The sequence below is a fragment of the Staurois parvus genome, unplaced genomic scaffold (genome assembly GCF_062004578.1).
Source record: "Staurois parvus isolate SC_StPar_1 unplaced genomic scaffold, SC_StPar_1.0 ptg000009l, whole genome shotgun sequence".
In the NCBI taxonomy this organism is placed as follows: domain Eukaryota; kingdom Metazoa; phylum Chordata; class Amphibia; order Anura; family Ranidae; genus Staurois; species Staurois parvus.
In genome coordinates, this window is record NW_028317805.1 from 6,061,008 (window position 1) to 6,084,871 (window position 23,864).

Consider the following 23,864-nt stretch of genomic DNA (forward strand, 5'->3'; position numbering starts at 1 on the left):
TGTCGGGAGCATGCAGTTTTCATCTCATCGTTGACACTACAGAGTGCTCCCAAACCGGGGTTGCTCTACATAGGGTGCAGTGATTGGTTTTTAGTCCAGGACACCTTGTCACCTGCTTGCCCATCTACCAGCCCAACATCACATAAAAAGGAAATCTGTGATGGCAATGGGGTTCTTGATGCTTACATAGAAGACTAAACTCTGTATCACAGCTGCTTCAGCCAAAAGTAAATACAAAATTACTAATCAATATTACTATCAGACTCCGATGGGATATCGCATCACAATATGCCATATGCCAAACACGTTCACAAAAGTATTGTACAACTTGTGGTTTACTCACACAACTACATATCTGAAATATCCAGATATCTTGTTATGTTGTGACACACATTTGGCTGGAGCAGAGGTGATGCAGGGTGCCATAGACTACATACCCAACAGTAAACACTGCAAGGGGCACCAAGCAGACAGGAGAGGTGCTGGTAGATCATCTACAGCAGAGCTACCGAGTACCAGGGCTGAAGAAGATGGAAGGAATGCAAGCACTACCAGTTATAGGTCCAGTATAGATATAGTCCTAGTCAAAGATGAGCAGGTAAAGCCATTGCGTTTCAGGGGCTCACAACGCCTCCCTCAGGAATAAAAAGAAGGGGTCCCCCCCCCAAAAAAAAAAAAAAAAAAAAACACATTTATACTCGCCTAGGTGGATGCAGCATCGATCCAATGATGCATCTGTCCCCGGCCAGCTCAGCACTGAGAACTGAGCGATCAAAGAAGGTAAGGAGTGGCTAGCCCAGTCTCCCAGCATCACAGCTCTGAGGTTGAGCCAGCTGCTGGTCCAGGCTTCTGGGAGGATCTTGACCATATTGTTGGGATCTTTCCAAAGCCAGTACCAGCTCTGTGAAGTCAGCTGACAGCGGGCTGTCCAACCTGACCCAAATATTTTGGCTAATGTACAGCACCAGGGCCCAGGGTACTCTCCACCATAGGGGAAACATGCCATCTCACTGCTATTTAAATATTGTTATAAGGGGCTATTATTTGGATTTATGAGCAACTTTTCTACAATACTAAGTTTCTTGTGGGTCGCACTGTACCTCCCACCACCAGCTGTGGTCTTCCCCAGTCTCCAGACAAGGATTGTTCCTATTTGCCTGATAAACTGTTTTATTTGCACTTGTATAGAAAATGATTTACTCTTGTCCCTGGGGACAATTTGGAAATGCTTCAGACTTAATCCAACCATTATAACAGTTATGGATATGAATATTTTGAAATTGTCACGTGTAGGAAAATGGAAAAATTACTGTATTTCGTATTGATATATTGTGATGTCAGCCTGTAATTTTTTTACATTTTATGATTTCTGTGATAATAAAATCTCTTGCTGATTTTATTCACACTGCTTGTAACCTGGTAGTGCCTAGAATGTCCATCTATTGTTGGCTATATGTGGCTTACTGTGTAACCTCAGCAGTTGTTCTGACTACACTTCCCGATATATACATCACCACCAGACAGACTCTACACCAGCCTATCTCAACCTTTTCACCCAAGGAACCCTTGAAGTAATTTTCAGGTCTAGAGGAACCTGTGCGAAAACCAATTCATCTGGAGTCAGTGAGAAAAAAAGCCTGTTACCTTGGTGGTCAATGCAAAGAATGCCTCTGTTACAGTTATGATCAGAATGATCATCAGTGTCCTTCAGCTGGCTCTATCACGTGGTGTTGGCCCCAGAAATATAGATGCACCACCAAATGGTAGGGCAATCAGCCACAGCTCAAAGAACCCCTAGAGACCTCTGTAGGAACCCTATTTGAGCACAGCTGTTCTCGTCTATCATGAAAATATGGAACACCAAGGATGAGAAATTTGAAAGCCACAATGGTAAGTACAGTATTCAGACAAATATATTGAGCAGCAAACACTATTTTGGAAAATTGTGCTAATAAAGCAAAGGTTGGTTGGTAAATACGTTAAGCCCCCTGCCTTGTACCCTTGTCTTGTGCTTATTGCCCCCCCCCCCCCCTTTATTTCTTCCTCATTCTCTTTTTTCTTTTGTTTAGTTCCACATTTTCCTCCTCCTATTCCAGTTCACAAATAAATTATTTGTACTATGTAACCTTCCTTTGTTTCACCTCCTCTTGTTTGTATGGAAAACTGAAAAACCCGTAATAAACACCTATAAAATAAATATTCATAATTAAAAATCAAATTGTGGGCCAGTTCACACCCCATGTGGTGCGGCAAAAGGCACATTTTTGTGCGGGTTTCCTGCATTCCGTTCAAACACACTGCCCTTGCGATCTGCATGCAGGTACCAAAGTAATGTTAACAGCACCCCAAACGCCATTCACACATGCACTGCATTCACAGGTACTGCAGTGCCATGCCACTTGGTGTGATACATTTTTAAAATACGCTTTCTGCATTCCAGGGCAATTTGCAGCCCATTCTAACAAATGGACTGCAAAATCATAAACCAGGGGAATGCGGCATGCATTCCTGTGTGGTCCCGGTGTGAACCGACCCTAAAAAATGAAGAAATAAAATACCCTCCAGCAATACAAAAATCACTGAATGTGTATTCAGTAAAAATAAACCTTTTCATATTTATATATTAAAAAAAGGTCTACCACACGGTGTCTTAGAATGAACAGTATTAAATACAGTCCATGCTAGCGATGGAAAAGATTAAGCAGGCATGTTAACACGGCCACCTGCACAAGGGGTAAATGAATTAGTAAATCCAGGCAGTAATAGTAATGTTGCCATGCTCAAACCCAGTGAACCCAGAAAGTAAAGTGAGCAAAATAATCACAGTAAATAAAATGCATTAGCTGTGGCCTGTATGCAGTGTTTCCACCCAGAAAATAAAGATTTTCTTAAGAGATATCTAAAGCATTGACAGTCTGCCAGTTGAGGGCTTGAGACCCAGCACAAATTTAAAACAGCACAGGGATATCGGCTATTTGTCCCTGTGCTGCTGGAAAATGGTCCCCAGTCTCATCGACTACTGGGGGCCCCACCAGTCCTTGCGAGACTATAAGCAGTCAGTGACTAAGTCTGCATTCAGCAATATGCCCAGAAGCTGAAACAACTGACTTCAGATGCTTCTACAGATGCTTCTGCTCCATAGGAGTGATTAAAAACAAATGTAAACACGTCACTTCCATATTATGTTTACATTGGGAGTATAATGCCATCATGGCACGTCCTGTCAGTAAAGGGGCTCAAGCAGCTCTATTCCCTAAAGCAGTAGATTGAAAAAAGGGGGAAAAAAACCTGCGCTGCACCCCCAACAATACAATGTGTGAATAAATGTGTGTTCTCCAATCCCAGACGAAGCCATTTTAGGAGAAACGCACATCGGGCAAAGCTTTCTGTGACGTCACCACCTTCCAGCCGGTGGTCTGACACCATGGGAAGTTTAAATGTTTACACTGCCTTTATGCACCTTATCTATGTAAGTGCAATATTTTAATAAATGCTTTGCTGGTTTATCGGGTCGCACTATGAAGTTTTTTACTTCTGTTCTAAACCTTTCCTTGCATGATGTAGAGAGCGGTCTGATGTGAAAGATTTGTTCAAGTGAACCTGCAGTTGTCCATTCATCTCCTTATTCATCTCCATGATACGGCTAACTAGGGTGTCAATATGGGACCTGAACACCATCTGCTCATTTGATCTCTTGATTGGAGATCAAAGTGTCTGGTAAGAGGCTGATTTTTACTTTTGTGTCAAGCATTTGTGGACACCTATGCACTTTCCGTTGGAGGATTTCTTTAGCACACATCACTGTATTATTGGATTTTGGGACTTTTAATTATTTAATATATGAATGTGGACTTATATCATTTCAATTAATTTATGCAAAATTTTTTATGTAGCAGCATTTATTTGAATATTGATTAAGATTAGTGTACAGTAGATAGATAGATAGATAGATAGATAGATAGATAGATAGATAGATAGATAGATAGATAGATAGATAGATAGATAGATAGATAGATAGATAGATCTCTATCTATTAGATAGATAGATAGAGATCTATTGCTGGCTGATATTACATGTGACCTACTGCTGCACAACTGCATGGGGGTCTGAATCTGGTCTCCATTGACCATTTGACCTCCCGTGTAGAAAAATGAAGTTAAAAAAAATACATATGTAAAATAATATTTCCTATAAAACAAAAAAATTATCCCAAAATGAATCCCCATGTCGCAACAACAATGTTGGGCAATGATGCTGCTAATTTACTAAAACTGGTGCACTCAAAATCAGCCAGCTTCTAACTTCAGCTTGTTTAATGAAACTTTGACAAAAAACAACAACCTGGAAGCTGATGGGTTTCTATGCACAGCTGCACAAGATTTTTGCACTCTCCAGCTTTAGTAAATCAAGCCTAATGCCTTTTGAATTTGCAGCAACTGCAAATCAGTGAAAACATTGCCATGAAGCTAATGTGTGTAGTACTCAGTGTAATGCTAACAACTTAAGCAAATCGTTTTTTCCCCCCTACGTGTTGTCATGATATAGTGTCAAAAGGAGAATAAAGCTGTCCTAAAGTAGAATGCATATGTTCATTTTGAACTTACCCATTCTGCTTACAAAAAAGAAAAGCTGCACTAATTTGATATTCTAATCATCAGTAATTATACGGTGGTAGATATATGGGTTTGCACAAATTTATATAAACAAAGCATTTTTACATTTGTTTTTACTATTTATTCTCAATAAAAACCAAGGAAATAAAATGATATATGTCCAAATTTGCCAGCAAATTAAAACCCCATCTGCAATGTAAAATATATTAGGATAGACTACAAACAACAAAAGTTTAAATGTGAAAAACTAAGGCATCACCAAAAAGAAGAAAAAAAAATACACTATCTCAAGGGCAAGAGAAAGGCCTGGGGATTCAAGTGGTTAAAGATGAATTCCAGGTATGGTATATTTTAACATAGTTACCTTGGACCAATGTACCTATCTATATACCATACCTGGTTGATGTCCTGTAAGCTGGAAATTACTGAAGTAAACACCTCTAGTCCAGTGATCTCCACTGGCTTCTGGGTCCTGTGCTGAGCAGTCGGCCTCATTCATTCTGAACACAGGAGGTCAGCCACTCAACAAGGGCAGCGGTCAGATAATGCTTTGCATTTTCTGAATGAATGCAAAATTTTTTCTGATTGGATGAGGTGGAGAGCATAAAGTCTCCGCCCTGCCTTCCCACCTCATCCAATCAGAGAACACTTTACATTAGGGTTGCACCAATACAGATATCCGTGCTGATACTAAACATTTGCGTGAGTATCGGTACTCGTGCAAATGCTCTGATACCTGAAACAAATGAAATAGATACCCCCGCTGACAGCTGAAATGTATACCAATAAAAAACCGGCAAAAACAAATAAAAAGCAAGCAATTACTGGTTAATGAGAGGTGTTGCCCTGTCGTTAACATCAGAGAACACATTCAGCACATTCAACACAAAAAAAAAACATGGGGGCAATTGGAGCTGTCAAAAAAACACAATAAAAAAACAAATAAAAAAACAGCCTGACACTGTTTATCAACAACTTTGCTCAGCTGCTAAAACAGAAAGATGAAAAGAAATATTGTTTCATTTTGTATCCTTCTGTTTATTCATCTACAGATCAAGGGGATGAACTTCAGTCTGCAGATGACCTTATAAGCAACCTGTCTAGTAAGGGAAAAAAAAAAAAAAAAGTTTTTTGGGGTTTTTTTCTTTTTAAATAAAACTTCCTGTGTTTAGCCCTTTGTGAACTCTTAATGTACTCTAATCAGCCCTAATTAACTCCTTATTCTCCTCCATTTAACCACATGCCTACTGGACACTTATACCCCCTTCCTGCCCAGGCCAATTTTCAGCTTTCAGTGCTGTCGCACTTTGAATGACAATTGCGCGGTCATGCGACACTGTACTCATATGAAATTTTTATTATTCTGACTGATTCTCTGCTGTTTCCTATTCTATAATAAAGAAATAAATTTTTATTATTCTTTTCACACAAATTGAGCTTTCTTTTGGTAGTATTTAATCGCCACCAGGTGTTTTATTTTTTGTGCTATAAAAAAAAAAAAAAAAAGTTTCTATAATAAAATTTATCAAAACAGGTAATTTTTCTCCTTCACTGATGTGCGTTGATGAGGCTGCACTGATGGCGGTACTGATGGGCGGCATTGCTGGATGGCATTGCTGGGCACAGGTGGGAGGCACTGATGATCGGTGCCAATCACTTCTCTGACAATTGCCAGTTATCGGCAGTACTTTCCTCACGCTGTGACAGCGTAAGGAAAGTGCAGCCGATAACCGGCAGCTGTATTTACCCGGTGATCTGCTGTGTCATTGGATAAAGCTGATCATGTGGTAATCCTTAGGACACAGCGATCACCGCGGGCGCACCGCTGGGGGCGTGTTCTGGAATGACATCCATGGACAATGTCCCAGAACCAGGCAACCCGCACTGTAGCCGTCCTTCGGCGCAGTAGGGAACTGGTTACTTATTATTTTCCTGCTGTTTCATTTTTGGTCATTTCTGTTTTATAAACTATTAATAATTAAAACTTTAGGGGGGAGGGGTTGCCTGCTTTGTTCATTAATATTTTTACACCTTTAACATATATTTACATGTTTCACACTGAAAAAAAAAAAAAAAAAACACATTGAGAAATATATTTAATTTGTAAATAACTTTTCAATACTTTGTACCAGAATCAGAATTTTACTGTCATTTTAAACAGGACAAATAACAGAATAAAATGTGCACTCTTTATGTGCCGTAACAATATTTATTTGTAAACTAATACTGTTCAAAAAAGAAAGTGCATTTTTTGTTTTGTTACATTTAATTGTCTAAGGATTGTGAAAAAAATATTGTTGCAAGACAATATTCATTAAAAGAAAGCCTTGTTTGTCCACAATATATACGTATTATGCCATTATCTTAAGTAATGACAAAGTTATCGCCGAACAAACAGGTCCATAGAAGAAATGTAAAAACTGCTCTGATCCATAAGGGGATAACAGGTGTGAGAGTTGAAGTGGTTAAGCAGCGGGGCTTGCACATCCATAACAACTGATCACTCATTCAGCTGTCAGCGGAGTTCCCCCACTGATAGCTGAAGTATAAAGAAAACAGTTGCCGTCAGGTATCGGAGAGTACCAAAACAAAAAATATATATTGGTACTCGTACTTGCTGTAAAATAAAAATATGGTATTGGTGCATCCCTAGTTTTCATTCATTCGCTACTTCGACCAACCTGTGTTGGGCTAGCTGCTCAGCACGGGGCCATGTCTGCTTCAGTGATTTCCAGCTTTCAGGGACAATGGCCAGGTATGTTATATACAAAGTTACAGTGATCCACGGTGGACCATATAACTATGTATAAAATATCCATACCTGGAGATCTTCTTTAATGTTAGGAGATGCAAAGTGTTGCAGGGTACTGCCAGGTTTCTATCCAGTTCCTTCATACCTTTACGAATGTGACTTCAGGTTGGACCTTGGCCAGTTCAGCCAGAACGTCGTTCATTTGTGCGCACTGAGGAGCCCATGGTGCCCAGAAATGCACTACAAGCAGAGATCTAAAACAAAAATACCAACAACTGTTACTGTCGAATACGCGGAAAGCAACAGACACATCTTCTTGATGTAATGTATACAAAAGGACTATGTAGATAAGTCAGTGAACTGATAAAATAGCAAGCATACTAAAAGCGATTCTAAAGGCTCATTTTTGTATCTTGGAAAATAACAAACATGTCTATACTTACCTGCTGTGTGCAGTGGTTTTGCACAGAGCAGCCTGGATCAACCTCTTCTCGGGTCCCCAGCAGGCTCTCCTGGCCCCTCCCACTTGTCGGGTGCCCCCTCAGCAAGCAGTTTGCTATGGGGGCACCCACTTCTCCGTGTGTCCATTTTTCACACGGAGCTGTGGCCTGACCCGCCCCCAACCCCCATCTCCTCATTGACTAACTGGCTGTGACTGACAGCAGCGGGAGTCAATGGCTCCCGCTTGCTGTCTCAACTAATGAGGAGGCAGAGACAGCTAAGGCTATCATTGAAATTGCTGGATTGCGGTTAGGCTCAGGTAAGTATTGAGGGGGCTGGGGGCACTGCTACACACAGAAGGTTCATGCATAGAATGGTAGGTAAAAAACCTTCAGCCTTTACAACTACTTTAATGGAAACTTTTGCTTTATCCATGCATGGCAAGCCAACAAGGTTGACTGTAATGGCTCCCCACCAGAAGTGCTTTAACTTTCATTCCCTTCACCAGCACTCTATTGGGCCAATCAAAGCAAAGATTGCAGGAAGTGCAAGAGTTACATCATCCTGGCCTAACCAATCAAGATTCAGGAGAAGTGGAGGAGTAGCCCTGTAACCTTAGGATTAGTGTAGGCAAGATCCAATTTAAAAGAGAAGTGCATTTTGTAGCGGAACTGCACTGTATTTGAGCACCACAAACCAAAAGTGATTTTAAATTCATTTTTAATATTCAAAACAAAACTCCCCCATCCATCCATGCTTCATTTTGCTGACAAATAATTTTGAAAAGCACCCCTAGCATTTCTGGCTGTGGCCATCTTGAGTAAGGGCAAATGATTCGTGTAGCATTTACTTCCTAGAATCCTTTTGCCCTTAGATCAGGTATGCAGGCAGGAGGGTGTACTTAACTGAGAAACCCCCTCCTCCCCTCCTGAAGAGTATGAAATCATTTGCCTAGGCATGGAAACCAGGAAGTAACTAAAGAAATGTAAAAAAAAAAAAAAGTAAATATGATATACCTTCCTATCTACTTACTGATGGTAGCAGTATAAGAATTCCATAAAGTCAATGTTGATTGAGAAAGTGAAGACCCACTCTAAGACAAAGTGCATTTATCATTTTGGCCTACAGTTGCAAGAAAAAGTATGTGAACCCCTTGGGATTACGTGGAGTTTTGCATGAATTGGGCATAAAATGTGCTCTGAACGTCATCTAAGTCACAATAAAAGAACACAGTCTGCTGAACATAATACTACACAAACATTAGATGTTGCCATGGTTTAATTGCACATAACATGTAAACATTCACAGTGCAGGGAGGAAAAAGTATGTGAGGCCCTAGCTTAATGACTTCTCCCAGAGCTAATTGGAACCAGGAGTGAGCCAACCTTGACTCCAATCAGTGTGATGATATTGGATGTGTTGCTGACAGCTGTCCTGCCCTTAAAAAACACACACCTGTTTTGGGTTTACTGGTTTCAAGAAGCACTGTCTGATGTGAACCATGCCTCGCACAAAAGAGCTCTCAGAAGACCTACGATCAAGAATTGTTGACTTGCATGAAGCTGGAAAGGGTTACAAAAGTATCTCCAAAAGCCTTGATGTTCATGTGTCCACAGTAAGACAGACTGTCTACAAATGGAGAAAGTTTAGCACTGTTGCTACTCTCCCTAGGCGTAGTCGTCCTGTAAAAATGACTGCAAGAGCACAGCGCAGAATGCTGCATGAGGTAAAGAAGAATCCCAGAGTGTCAGCTAAAGACCTACAGAAATCTCGGGCACATGCTAACATTTTTGTTGACACATCTACAATAAGGAAAACATTAAACAAGAATGGAGTACATGGGAGGACACCACGGAGGAAGCCATTGCTGTCCAAAAAGAATATTGCAGCACGTTTGAAGTTTGCAAAAGAGCACCTGGATGTTCCACAGCACTAATGCCAAAATATACTGTGGACAGATGAAACCAAGATTGAGTTGTTTGGGAAAAACACACAACACTATGTGTGGAGAAAAAAAGGCACAGCACACCAACATCAAAACCTCATCCCCACTGTAAAACATGGCGGAGGGAGCATCATGGTTTGGTGCTGCTTTGCTGCCTCAGGGCCTGGACGGATTGTTGTCATTGATGGGAAAATTAATACCAGAGTTTATCAAGACATTTTGCAGGAAAACGTACGACCATCTGTCCGCCAACTGAAGCTCCGCAGAGGATGGGTGATGCAACAGGACAATGACCCAAAGCATACAAGTAATTCAACAAAACAATGGCTGCAACAGCACAGAATACGCCTTCTGGAGTGGCCCAGTCAGAGTCCTGACCTCAACCCGATTGAAATGCTGTGGCATGACCTTAAGAGAGCGATTCACACCAGACATGCCAAGAATATTGCTACACTGAAACAGTTTTGTGAAGAGGAGTGGTCCAAAATTACTCCAGATCATTGTGCAGGTCTGATCTGCAACTACAGGAAATGTTTGGTTGAGGTTATTGCTGCCAAAGGAGGGTCAACCAGTTATTAAGTCCAAAGGTTCACATACTTTTTCCTCCCTGCACTGTGAATGCTTACATGTTATGTGCAATTAAACCATGGCAACATCTAATGTTTGTGTAGTATTATGTTCAGCAGACTGTGTTCTTCTATTGTTGGGACTTAGATGACGTTCAGAGCACATTTTATGCCCAATTCATGCAAAACTCCACGTAATCCCAAGGGGTTCACATACTTTTTCTTGCAACTGTAAGCGAACCCAACCCAAGCCACCCTCCCCCTCCAGAGACTCATACTTACCTAAATCAAACAGCTGAAACCTCCCTTGACTATTTACATCCAGCACTGCAAGTCTTCACTGTTCTTATCACTCCTGCATTATGTTTCCAACTGTCCCTGTCTCGGGAAACACGCATGTGTGGGCAGAACAGTGAAGACTTGTGTTGCTGGATGTAAACAATCATCAGAGCCCACAATTAGGCAGCAATACTTACTGGCCGCTGAAAATAGATCTGCAGTGGATCACTTTTCAGAGGGCATTAAAGCAGCAGTTGGCAGGCGTGATCCTACCACCTCCAGAATGTCTAATTTTTTTTAAATCCCAAGAGGAAATTTGTAGTTAAAAAAAAAATGCAACAACTGCAAGCCAAGCGTTAGGCACACGGTTGCTGTCCGCTCTCATTGAACTCAATGGGTGAGTTTGACAGCAAAAATTTCACAGCATGTGTATGTTCTTGTCAGGCTGAAATGTTTGCATTTGCGTGGGCAGCTGGGGGCTCCCCTCCCATGTTTGAAAGCAGTATGCATTTGTGAAGGGAGAGAGTGGGTTTGGTTAGGCCAGGATAAAGGGGGCAAAAAAAGGATAAATGTGGCTTCAGAGAGGTTGTAGAATCGAGCCCCAAAATGTGCAGCCAGCTTTAGGGCCAATTCTCTCTACTGTACTACTGGAACGCATATGATGCAATTTGGTGTCATTCATTCTGAATGTCATCCCTACACACCTTCCTGACAGATCTGCATTGCTGTGTGTTTACAGAAATTACACACACACCTTTTTTGGTGCAAAAGGCGGCTCAGTCAAATGGCTGGAGTGCCTTAATGCAATGCATGTCAACGTGTGCGCTAACACACTGCAATGGCCCTTCAAAATGTTGTTCAGACTATAATGTGTGTGGTCAACTTCAGGCAACATTCGTACGCGTGTGATTAAAGCAGAGTTCCACCTGGAAAGAAAAAAAATAAAAGTCAACAGCTACAAAAACTGTAGTTGCTGACCTTTAACCACTTCCAGACCGGACACTTTTACCCCCTTCCTGACCAGGGCAATTTTCAGCTTTTAGCGCTATCACACTTTGAATGACAATTGCGCAGTCATGCAACACTGTACCCAAATGAATTTTTTACCATTTTTTTGAGATAGATAAAGCTTTATTTTGGTGGTATTTATTCACCACTGGGATTTGTATTTTTTTTTGCTATGTAAATGAAATGTCCAAAAAATTTGAAAAAAAGTGTTTTTTTTATACAATTTTGCAAATAAATATTTCATCATAAATCTTAGCCAAAATTTATTCCGTTATCTTTTTAGTAAAAAAAAAAAAAAAATCCAAATTAGTTTATAAGCAAAAATTATAATTTTTAAACATTTTTTTTTACATTTTTATTTTTTTTTTTATATTATTATTTTTTTTTATTTTTTTTTTACATACTGTCACCCTAGCAGTACAGTGTCACCATGGTGACACTGTACTACTTGTGGGGGGTGATGAAGATTTTTTTTTTTTTTTTTACACTGATTGCTTTTATACCCATATAGGATATAAAAGCAATCATTTCTCTTTCTCTCTGTGTGCATTCTTGCACTCATTGAAAAGAACTGAGTGAGCTGTGATTGGTCATAGCTTGTCACATGGTACAAGGCTTTTGTGAATAGCCTTGTACCATGTGACCTCTGTGATCATTCACAGATTTCACACATAGTAAGCAATGATGTCAGAAGTGACATCTTGCTTACTACTTTGCATGTGATCACGGACTGGCCAATCAGTGATCACATGATCGGGACCTCGTACAGAGGTCCCGTCCGACGATCGGTGTTTCACTGTGTCCGGAGGACACAGCGGGCACCGGATCGCGGTGCTGCGCGCTCCCAGGGAGCACGCACAAGCAGGGTGCGGGGAGGCCGTTTATAGACGGCCACCCGACCCTGCAGTGCCACCGTCCGGCCGTTTATATACAACGGCCGGTCGGGAAGTGGTTAAAATACAGACACTTACTTGTCCCTCGGTCCCGTGAGGTCCTCACCACAGCTGGTTTCACCGGCCGTCTTCTCTCCCTGGCTCCGGCATCTTTAGTGTGGGCACCCGGTTGTGACAGTTTGCGGCTTCATAGCTGGGTGCCCACTGTGCATGCGCTAGAAGCTCTGTGCTTTGTGAATGGCCACAAAGTTTTCTGGGACCTGTCACGTGTCCCAGAAGACTACGGGGAGGGAGGGGGGAGGACAACTTCCGCTTCCGATCACCTAGGGGATCACAGTGGAAGTGGGAGAGGGTACCTGTCAAATTCGTGTACCCCCCCTCTCCAAAAGGTGCCAATCCTTAAAGCAGAACTTCCCCTTTTGGGTGGAGCTCCGCTTTAAGGGCTCATTGTAAAGCACAAAGCATGTGTTTTTGGTGTGTTACCACACCGGTGTTCACATGTGGTTTTATCGCATTTTCTATTCATTGAGATGCAATTTTTTTTTGCAGAGTTGCACTTACTTGCAGCGCACTCATTCATGTGTGTTTCAGTGCCAAAAAAAAAAATGGGAGCATGCTTTACATTTTGTTTTTAAGCACACGTGAATGCACTACATCTGTGTAAACTAAGCTCCTTAAAACACATCTATTTTTCTTTGCATGTGTGTCCATATTACATTAAAAAAATGCATTTGACCGCATGTGTTGTAAACAAACCCTTTAGGCATGTTAATGCATGAAAAGAGAAATATTCTCCTATATAGGTCCTGTTCACTGTGCTGCTATGTACTGGGGGGTACACAAAGCAGGTTTATTGACCCATATACTACATTTCTGTATATGACAACAAGCCCACACGCCTTATCAACCTTTTTATTTATTTGACCTTCACTGGACAAACAAAAAGAAAATGCAGAACACAAGAAAACACATTAAAAAACGCATCAAAATAGCAAAATTACAGGAAAATACAGACACAAAGATGTAAACCTAGCCTTAAAGGCTAACTCCACCTTCAATGCCATGTTACACCTATATTTTGAGTGCAACATGTTGCCAAGTAGACCACCTTCCCCACCCCCAATATGATTCCCCCCTTTGTGGGGTGGTTCTCCCCCACAGCAGCTGTAAGTTTTTGAAATTGCTACAACTGTGAGGGGCTCCACCCAGTTCCATGGATAAGGGGGTACCACCAGTCCTCCTGTACGAGGCCAAGGCCAGCAGGGGGGCCAAGGCAGCTTGGTAAATCAGATGTGGGCAGGGAGGGTTATGGGTGAGGCGGGGGGGGGGCAATTACTGGAATTGATCCTCTGTATGGCTCTCTCTGTAGCAGCTGAAAGCTGGCTTCTTCCCCTCTCCCTCCTGCTGGCCTTCAGTTGCCATACACGGGTTGCCAGAGAGCCATACAGGGGATTGATTTCAGTAATTGCCCCCGCTGCATCCATAACCCTCCCTGTGCACCATGCATTTCCAGCTGCCGCCCAAGCCCCCCTGTGTGCTGCAAACTTCCTTCCTCTCCTTCCCACAGGCAGCTGCAAGCACACAATAGGTTTCTTCAGGATAGAGTGTGTGAAGTGTCCGGTAAATATGTCACATTTACCAGCCCCCTCCTTTCCTGAATGAACACAATGAGTGTGTTCAGGATTGTAAGTGTGTTCACTCACTGTGTTTATTCATATCTGAAGCATAGAAAACTTTTTTTTTGAGGGGGGGGCATTAAGGGACCCTGTCAGGTTGTCTTTATAGGGCCTCGTAGTTTCTAACAGCAGCCCTGGCTCCACACAAATGCATTATTTGTTCACAAAGATCTGTCAATACATCTGCCACCACTCCAGTATCATCTGCCACCACTCCAGACGGACTCAGTTCTCAATGGAGCACAGTGATCACCACATTGGTAAACACTTCTTCCAATTCTCCTAGACTACGCTCACACTGCGGGAACCTGTACAAAATCCCATAATTTCCTGCAATGCACAAAAACACGCAGATCTTCTACAGACATGCAGCAATGCCACTCATCTTGCTAACGTGCATGCATCCACATGCGCCAAAATGCATGGTAACAATGTGCCAAGTGTTTTGTTGGAGTATGGTTTTTGGAAAGGGTCAGGCACTTTTTTTGGGCACTTCTCGCACATAGGCAGCGCACTGAAAAGCAACCTGCTTTGCCGCACCTGCACAGTGCAAACAGTGACTTAGGTTACATTTATACATGTGGCTATCACTGTTGCACCTCTTAAAAGCCACCCACTGCTGGATCACCATTTAGAAGTGTTTGACAGATGCTGAGGAGGTGACATATCTCCTCCACTGTCAGTTTTAACCCAGTAAATGCCACAGCCACACGCACTGCATATGGTTGCAGGTGCATCCCCATTTGCTTGAGTGGGTTCTGTTCGGTGGCAGTTCTGCCCACTGAGCACAACATGGGGTCTTTTTTGCCATGGCTGCAAATCAAAACATTGAGGTCACAGCACATGAACAACCTCAGAGGTCTTACATACCCAAGGTCCCTCACCGGCATCATCTCCCTAGCTCTTTCCAGGTAAGGCTCTTCAGCCCGTCTTGACTTACTGGTGCGGGATGATGTCACTCTTGCACATACATGGAAGTCATTCATCTAAGCAGGCTGTTACTGTGCCAGAAATGTAAACAGAGATGTGCTCAGTTCCACTTTAAGGGGGGGGCTGGGGGTTGGGGGGCAATAAAAATGCAGCTCAAGTGTATTTTTTACATTCCCCCCCCCAACAACAAATGTAAGCAAGCCCATACCTCGGTATGGACAAAGTGCTGGAAGAATAGTCTGCAGGAACCTGACATTGCACCCTTCATCCACTGATTATGGTTGCAAAGCTTTGCAGGCTCGTATGCGGAAAAAAAAATTACTAATAATTACTTCACAATTTTTCTTCCTGCAAATGTCTTCCATGGACGTCCATGCCTTTTTATGTTGCTGAGCTCACCAGTGCGTTCTTCTTTCCTCAGAATGTACCAAACTGTTGATTTGGCCACACCTAATGCTGCTGCTGCGATCTCTCTGATGGATTTGTTTCGTTTTTGAATCCTTAAAAAGGCCTCTATCACTTGCATGGACAGCTCCTTTGAACACATGATGTAGGTTCACAGCAATAGATTCCAAATGCAAATACCACACTGAGAATCAACTCCAGACCTTTTACCTGCTTAACTGATAAAGAAATAAGGAAGGCGTAGCCCACACCTGGCCATGAAACAGCTTTTGATTCAACTGGCCAAATACTTTTGGTCCCTTGAAAAAGGGGGGATGACTACTCTTAATAGCTGTAATTCCTAAACCCTTCCTCCAGTTTTGATGTACATACCCTCCAATTAAACCTGAGAGTGTGCACTTTTAGCCCATATACATTATATAACTATAGCTTGAATATGTTTTGATAAATACCTGAAAAATCTGAAATTGTGCCTGTGTCTATATATATATATATATATATATATATATATATATGCGCGTCTGGGGTGACTTTTTAACACATCAAATGAGCATTAAGGTATGTTTTTTCTGTGTCAGTATTTTGAGCAAGTGTGAACAAGGTTTAACTTACTAAACCACTGACAGGGTAAGGCCCTTCTCACATGGACAATCCGGTTGAGTCCGCCTGTCCGATTTTCAGATTAACCTGATTGGACTCTCCATTCTCCTCTATGGGCAGCTGAATGTAAACTGACTTGTGTCCATTTCCACCTAGTTACCTCCAATCCGACCCGATAAAAACAAGTGGAATTGGATTTGCTCCCCTCCATGAGGCTGGATCAGATCAGAGGGCAGTCAGATATAAACAGACAGCCATAGAACAGAGTAGACTGTGTCCATATCTGCTCTGCATAAGCGGAGCGGACAAGAATGGGTCATCCACCTATTCTGCTCAGCATGGGATCAGTGGACAGATCTTCACTGAGCAAACTGGATAAAAACCTATCCTGCCTTGTGTGAGAGGGACCTAAGAGAATAACATTGATTATCTTGGTACAATGGCATCTGAAAGTTGGTGGGATAAATAAAGCAGGAAGTGAACATGATGTCCCTGAAGTTGATGTGTTGAAAGCAGAAAAAATGGGCATCGAAATTTGTTGTGTATGGGGCTGTGCATCCGCAGACCGGTCAGGGTGTCCATAGCCAATAGTGCCTACAATGGCCACATGAGCATCAGAAACAGACCATAGAGCAATGGAAGAAGGTGGCCTGGTCTGATAAATCATGTTCCCTTTTACATCATGTGGATGGCCGGTGTGAGTGCATCACTTACCTGGGGAAGGGATGTCACCTGGATGTAGTAAGACAAGCCTGTGGTGACTGTGGCAGTGTGATGCTTTGTCAAACAACAACAAAAAAAATTCCCAGCTCAACTTACCAACCAGCCTGCAACCAAATTGTCCTAACAGTTCACATTAAAAACAGGGGTTTTAGTTTGCACACATTTGCAATACATGCATAAGCTGCAGAGCCTTTTCACGGCACCCCAGTATTTTCTGAAGTGCTAGCTCTATACATTTTGAGATCCTCCACAGTAGAAGCACATGTATAATAATGGATAGAGTGAGGGCAGGAAAGCCTGGGGTGAGCCCACTCCTCAAAGGCACAGGGGTGCACCAGACACCCAGCATATAGCACTGTTTTACAGGACAATTGGTTGGTTGCAGACTGGTTGGTAAGTGAGCTGGGAACATTTCTTTGCTGCTGTTGACATGCATCACCCCTTCCATGTGCTCCTTGCTGCAAAGGCCAGTTATAGGTTGGGGTAGTTGCCGTTTGTTTCTACCATTGGTAATTTGGTGAGGGGACGCACTGGACCCCTTAGCTGCCATTGTGCTACCTGCTGGGTGTCCAGTGCACCCCTGTGCCTTTGAGGAGGGGTGGGCTCCCTCCAGGCATACCTGCCCTCATTCTATCCATTATTATACATGTGCTTCTACTATGGAGGATCTCAAAATTTATAGAGCTAGGACTGCAGATAATACTGGGGTGCCATGAACAGGCTCTGCAGCTTTTATTTGTAAATGTGTGCAAACTAAATCAATGTTTGTAACATGAACTGTTAGGACAATTTGGATGGTTGCAGGGTGGTTTGTAAGGGAACTGGGAATTTTTCTTGGTTGTTTGACATGCATCGCCCTTCCATGTGCTCCTTGCTGCAAAAGCCACTTATAGATTGAGGCAGTTTCTGTTTGTAGTGTTGGATGCTCTGGGCAATGTTCTGTTGGGAAACCTGCATTCATGTGGATGTTACTTGACATGTACCACCTACCTAAACATTGTTTCTGCCAACTACACCCTTCCAAGGAAACGGCATATCCCCGATGGTAGTGACCTCTTCCAGCAGGATAATGCACCTGCCACACTGCGAAAATGGTTCAAGAAAGGTTTGAGGAAAAAAAATGAGTTTGAGGTGTTGACTTGGCCTTCAAATTATCCAGATTCCAATCAAACATCTGTGGGAGGTAATAGGAAAAACCAAGTCCGATCCATGGAGTCCCAACCTCTCTATTTTCAGACTTAAAGCAGAACTAAACCCTCCTAACCTTTGTAGCCAAGGAAGCCGCCATCTTGGACTGGTGTCATAGCTGATCCCATGTGTAGAAACTACAGATCATAAAAGTGATCCCATGGCAACTATAGATCATAAAAGTGATCCCATGGCAACTACAGATCATACAGAGTCCAAGATGGCAACTTCTATGGCTGTAAAGGAGAGGAGGGTTTAGTTCCCCTTTAAAATATCTCCTGACAGGTTGGTGCCACAGCGTGCCTTCAGATGTCTAGTGGCGTCCATGCCCGCAATGGATCAGAATAGTTACTGCCGCAAAAGGTGGACCTACTCAATATTGGATGGGAGGGTCATAATCTTGTGACGGTTCATTGCATTTATTTATTTTTTGCAGAGTGGACATACCCTTTAAGGAGGTTGTCCAATCAGATTGTAAGATGTGTTGTCCTCCTCTCTGTGATCTGATCACACAGTCCGGCGGTCAGGGATGTATTATTGGCACTACAACTCCCAGCAGATCTCCAGTCTGGTGGTCTCAGGGTCTATGTCAGGCCTCTCTCTGTGTTCCACCATGTCCCCTGCACTGCACACAGACACCCTTCAAGGACAACACCCCATTATCCGTCCCCTGCCCCACCATCATTCACACGTACTTGTCGCTCTTCTGGAGCAGTTCCTCGAAGTGACCTACAGAACCGGCTTCCAACACCGCCGCCATGCTGCCCAGGAACCAGGAAGGACGGAGCGCCGAGCGATCGATCTGACACTAGAAAGTAGAAGGAAGAAGCCGCAGCCAGCCTCTTAATCAGACCAGAGCTAGCCGAGCGCCGAGCAGATGACTGTCCTATCTCAGGGCTGCATGGTGATCAGTGCGGGCGGGGCTCAGCCTTGTGCCTGGAGATGGTGGGGCGCTTCCGGTGTTACTGACGTGTGCTGCTTGTTTTCTACCTACAGGAAAGGGACAGGAATGTTCTGTGTTGTATTGGTGCTGAATAAAGTACAATTAAAGATATATGATGGATAGAACAAGGGAGAGGTATAATCCCTGCCCTCTGTGACCCCACTGGGGAGAATGCCTTCCACTTCCTGTCCCACAACCAGAGGGAATCCCTGGTTGTCACCAGAACCAGTGTCCCCACTGGAAGATTTCCTTCCACTGCCTCTCCCACAACCAGAGGGATTCCCTGGTTGTCACCAGAACCAGTGTCCCCATTGGAAGATTTCCTTCAACTTCCTGTCCCACAACCAGAGGGATTCTTCGGTTGTCACCAGAACCAGTGTACCCATCAAAAGATTTCATTCCACTTCCTGTCCCACAACCAGAGGGATTCCCTGGTTGCCACCAGAACCAGTGTCCCCACTGGAAGATTTCCTTCCACTTCCTGTCCCACAACCAGAGGGAATCCCCAGTTGTCTCCAGAACCAGTGTCTCCATTGGGGAGATTTCCTTCCACTTCCTATCCCACAACCAGGGAGAATCCCCAGTTGTCTCCAGAACCAGTGTCTCCATTGGGGAGATTTCCTTCCACTTCCTATCCCACAACCAGAGAGAATCCCCGGTTGTCTCCAGAACCAGTGTCCCAATTGGGGAGATTTCCTTCCACTTCCTGTCCCACATTCAGAGAGAATCCCCAGTTGTCACCAGAACCAGTGTACCCATCAAAAGATTTAATTCCACTTCCTGTCCTACAACCAGAGGGATTCCATGGTTGTCACCAGAACCAGTGTCTCGATTGGGGAGATTTCCTTCAACTTCCTGTCCCACAACCAGAGGGAATCCCGATTGTCACCAGAACCAGTGTCCACATTGGAAGATTTTCTTCCACTTCCTGTCCCACAACCAGAGGGAATCCCCAGTAGTCTCCAGAACCAGTGTCTCCATTGGGGAGAATTCCTTCCACTTCCTGTCCCACAACCAGAAGGAATGTCCAGTTATCACCAGAACTAGTGTCCCCACTGGAAAATTTTGCCTCTATTACTTTTCTGGAGACAACCCAAAAGTTGGGATTTTCTTTTACTTTCACTATTGATGATAATGTTACCAGGACTAGAGAGGGGGAATCTCCCTATCAGGGACACAGATAGTAATACAAACCCGTCGGTGTTCTAATTCTGCCCCACTCTATCCAAAACAAAACCAAACTGCCTTTAGGCTAGATTCACACTCAAGTGTAGCGTCTTTCAGAGGTTTTTTTTTTTTCTTTTTGCGCTTTTACATGCATTTCATACAGCATTTTGTAGGCATTTTTGACGTTTGGTGTTTTTTTATTAGCCAATAGAGAAAAATATCATCTGTTGCATCATTTGTTGCTAGGCTTATCAGCTTTTTTAGCTTTTCCATCAGCTTTTATTTCTTTCTTTTTTTAAATTTGTATACATTTATTATCTTTTTTTTGTTAGGGTAAGGGGTTAGAGGTAAGGTTAGGATAAGAGTTAGGGGTTAATATTTTAGTTATTGTCTTCTTATTTATTTACTTTTTGTTAGGGTTAGGGTGTTGTTATTATTATTATTATTATTATTATTATTAATAATAATAATAAATTCATAAATAAATGTAAGATAAATAAATAAATACACAAATAAATAAAAATAATCATAAATAAATCAAATAAATTAATAATATATAATACTAAATAAATATTAATTAACCCCTAACCTTAACCCCCCTAACCCTTAAAACAAATTTAAATAAAATAACAATAATAATAAAATAATAATAAATAAACACCCTAACCCTACCTTAGAGTGTACACTCCTTGAGGGTTAGGGACTGATGTGAATGTACAATATATATGTAAAGCCCTATGTAAATTTACGGCACTATATAAGTACCTGAAATAAATAAATAAAATAACACAAAAAAACAAACTTTTTTTTCAAAGTTAGGGGTTTATTATTATTTTATTTTTATTATTATTAATTTTTTTTAAGGGTTAAGATTAGTGGCTAATTATAATTTATTTCTTTATTATAACATTATATTAACTAATTTATTTATTAATTTATGATTATTTTTATTTATTTGTGTATTTTTTTTATTTATTTTACATTTATTTATTCATGTATTATTGTTATTTTTTGCCATTTAGGCAGAAAAACGTGCCACAAAATGCGCAAATACGCACAAAATACGCATTGACCATTAATTTCTATGGAAATAAAAGCGCTCAAAAATGAGCATATCTGCCCAATTTGAGTGACAACAAAAGCTCCAGAACTTGTTTGAGCTTCCGGCGTTTGGCTTCAGGCGACTTGGAATGGTGATGTTTAACATCTCCATGGAGAATAATTGATTTTTTTCTACTCAAGTGTTCTGGAGCTTGGAGCTACAAATCACTCAAGTGTGAATGGGGCCTCAGTTCTACATAAAGCATTTTTAGTTCAACACAATAAAATAAACATTCCTCTGTAAACTACTCCGTACAATTCTTACCCCAGCACTTGGAGTTTACAACTTTCAATGCTGCTGGCTCCTGCCCTCTGAGCGCTGCCCCCCCGAACTTCCAGTCTTCAAAGGAAAATGTTAGCGTCAGACGGTGCAGTCTGCAGTCAGCCCTTCCATTCTAGACTTAGGGGCTGTGTGTTTCTATTGATTGACAAAGTGTAGGGAGACACAACTCTAGTCCGTGCATGCACAAGTGGCTCCACAATGCAAAAAAAAAGCAACCACCCTGAAAACCTAGGGCAGTGATCATGGCATCAGCCGAACCAGGAATATAGGCAAGGATTAAAAAGATAAACTCAGACAAACTCAGCAAGATCACGTACCCCAGATGCAGTCCAGTGGGTTAATAAACGCAGTACAAACGCAAGTGCTAGAAAAATGAATGTATTCCAATGAGCCTAGTTTACACCATTTCAATGCTTTCATGTGCGTTTATAAAAAATACAGCGTTCTGCATTTTTCTGCACCGGAATGCACCACAAAAGTGTAAACGCAAGTTATAAATATAGATATTTTTTTTTTATTTATTTAAATTTTTTTTTCCTATTATTTTTTTTTATTGTGTATTATTTAAAAAAAAAAAAATATATATATATAAAATATATTTATTTTTAAATATATCATATATTTTTAAAAATTCCAAAAAATGTTCCACAAACACACAGTAAATGTATGTAAATGCATCTCAAACACACTGAAAACACCCCCATGGCGGCCCCCATGTGTATCTATCCTATCCTGCCTTTTGGCACCACACCTCTTGTAAAATGCAGCCCAAGGCAATTGCCTTGTTTGCCTCGCAGTAGACAGACCCCTGCGCAAGGGCGGACTGACCATTAGAGCAATAGGGCACAGCCCGAGGGCCCAGGGTCAGTAGGGGGCCCCCTGAAATGCCCCTGGTACCTTTTTATAGGCTTTTTTGGGTGTGCTTTGAGTGTGGTCAAGGACACAGGGGACCCATGATCCCCTATTGCCCGGGGGCCCCATGAGCTGTCAGTCCTCCCCTGCCCCTGCATATACATCATCCAGCCTGCTCCTGTGACTGCTGGGTCCACCAGACACGGGGGATTACTGTTACCAGTAACCAGGTAATATGTAATCGCTATGATTGGTCATAGTGATCACATGATTCCAGTATAAACAAAACAGTCATGATTGGCTTCCATTGGCTCACAGCTATCAGTTCACCTGTACCATGTGATTTAGCTTTAGCCAATCACAGCATGTCAACAGTACTAAGCTGTCAAGAATGTTAACCCATTCATGACAGCTAAAACTATTGCTTATAACAGTAGACTTCATTGATATAAGCAATGACAGTGTAAAAAAAAAATCCATGATTGATTGGGAGTCATGCTTGTAACTGTCAGTCTTGCAATGCCTCATGGGACTTGTAGTTTGGCAACAGCTGGAGGGCCGCCAGTTTGACACCCGTGATCTAAAGGCTCAAGACTTTAGCAGTGTGCATTAAAAAATGGCATTGGATACCTGAAGGAAGCTAAAAAAAAATGATTAAGGGAAAGGAAAAGCCAGTCATGTTACCTGTCCAAGTCATATGACCAACTCCAATCACTAAATTCTCTCTGCTGCAGACCCTGCATGCTTCATACCATGGCCTACATTTTATGAATGGGCTGTGAAATGCAGGACGCTGTCTGGGGTAACCTTGTGTAGTGCAACCCCCAAAGGAACCACTCTAATTTAGACAGGTTCTTTCCCCACACGTTGCAGAGGCAGCCAGAGGCAGTGACAAAAGAGAGAGCAGTTGTCAATATCCAGGGGGCAGAAAAGATCTTGTGTCTCCAGGTGTCTCTGACTCTTGCCATCTCCATACACACTCCTGTATTCCAGTTGACTTGGTACACAGCTGTTGGTAAATAATGGGGCAATAACTCAAACAAAGGTTCTCCGCAGTGCCCGCAGCTGCTCCATGCTCCCATCCCCGCAGTCGGCCTCCAGCAGCTCCCGCACACAACACACAAGTGCTCCCTGAAAGGTGCCTAAAGCAAGACAGCCCCAATGCACCAGCCTCACACCTGTGACAATAGGATTTTCCTGGGCAAATCTTTCTATTTGCAATAAGTGTAGACTGCAGCAATCCTCTGTTGCACACAGAAGTATCAGGGAGTCCATTGAGTACTCCATACCCATGATCCTCTCACTGGGTACTGCCAACAATGGCCGCATGCATTTAAGGGAAATCCCGGACAAGCCCCCACATATAGCGCAGCATCCAAAAGGGGCGGCTGTAATTTAAACAGGTTCTTTCTGTAAACACAGGCATTATGGCACACAGTACCAGTCCATCCACTCCAGCTCATTGAACAGTCTAGAAGATGTCTTTTTAGTGTTTATTT

At 42.4% G+C, this 23,864-nt stretch overlaps 1 protein-coding gene across 1 annotated transcript in view; it reads right to left on the bottom strand.

Annotated features, from left to right (window-relative positions):
- Positions 1 to 18,873, bottom strand: part of GLRX3 (glutaredoxin 3) — a 59,352-nt gene extending 40,479 nt beyond the window's left edge. The window contains exons 1-2 of the mRNA XM_089669327.1: positions 18,715 to 18,873; positions 7,511 to 7,619 (exon numbers count right to left, since the gene is read on the bottom strand). Coding sequence (XP_089525453.1) covers positions 7,511 to 7,619; positions 18,715 to 18,779 — 174 coding nt within the window. The 5' untranslated portion in view covers positions 18,780 to 18,873. The remainder of the gene's footprint in view (positions 1 to 7,510; positions 7,620 to 18,714) is intronic.
- Positions 18,874 to 23,864: the final 4,991 nt, after the last annotated feature.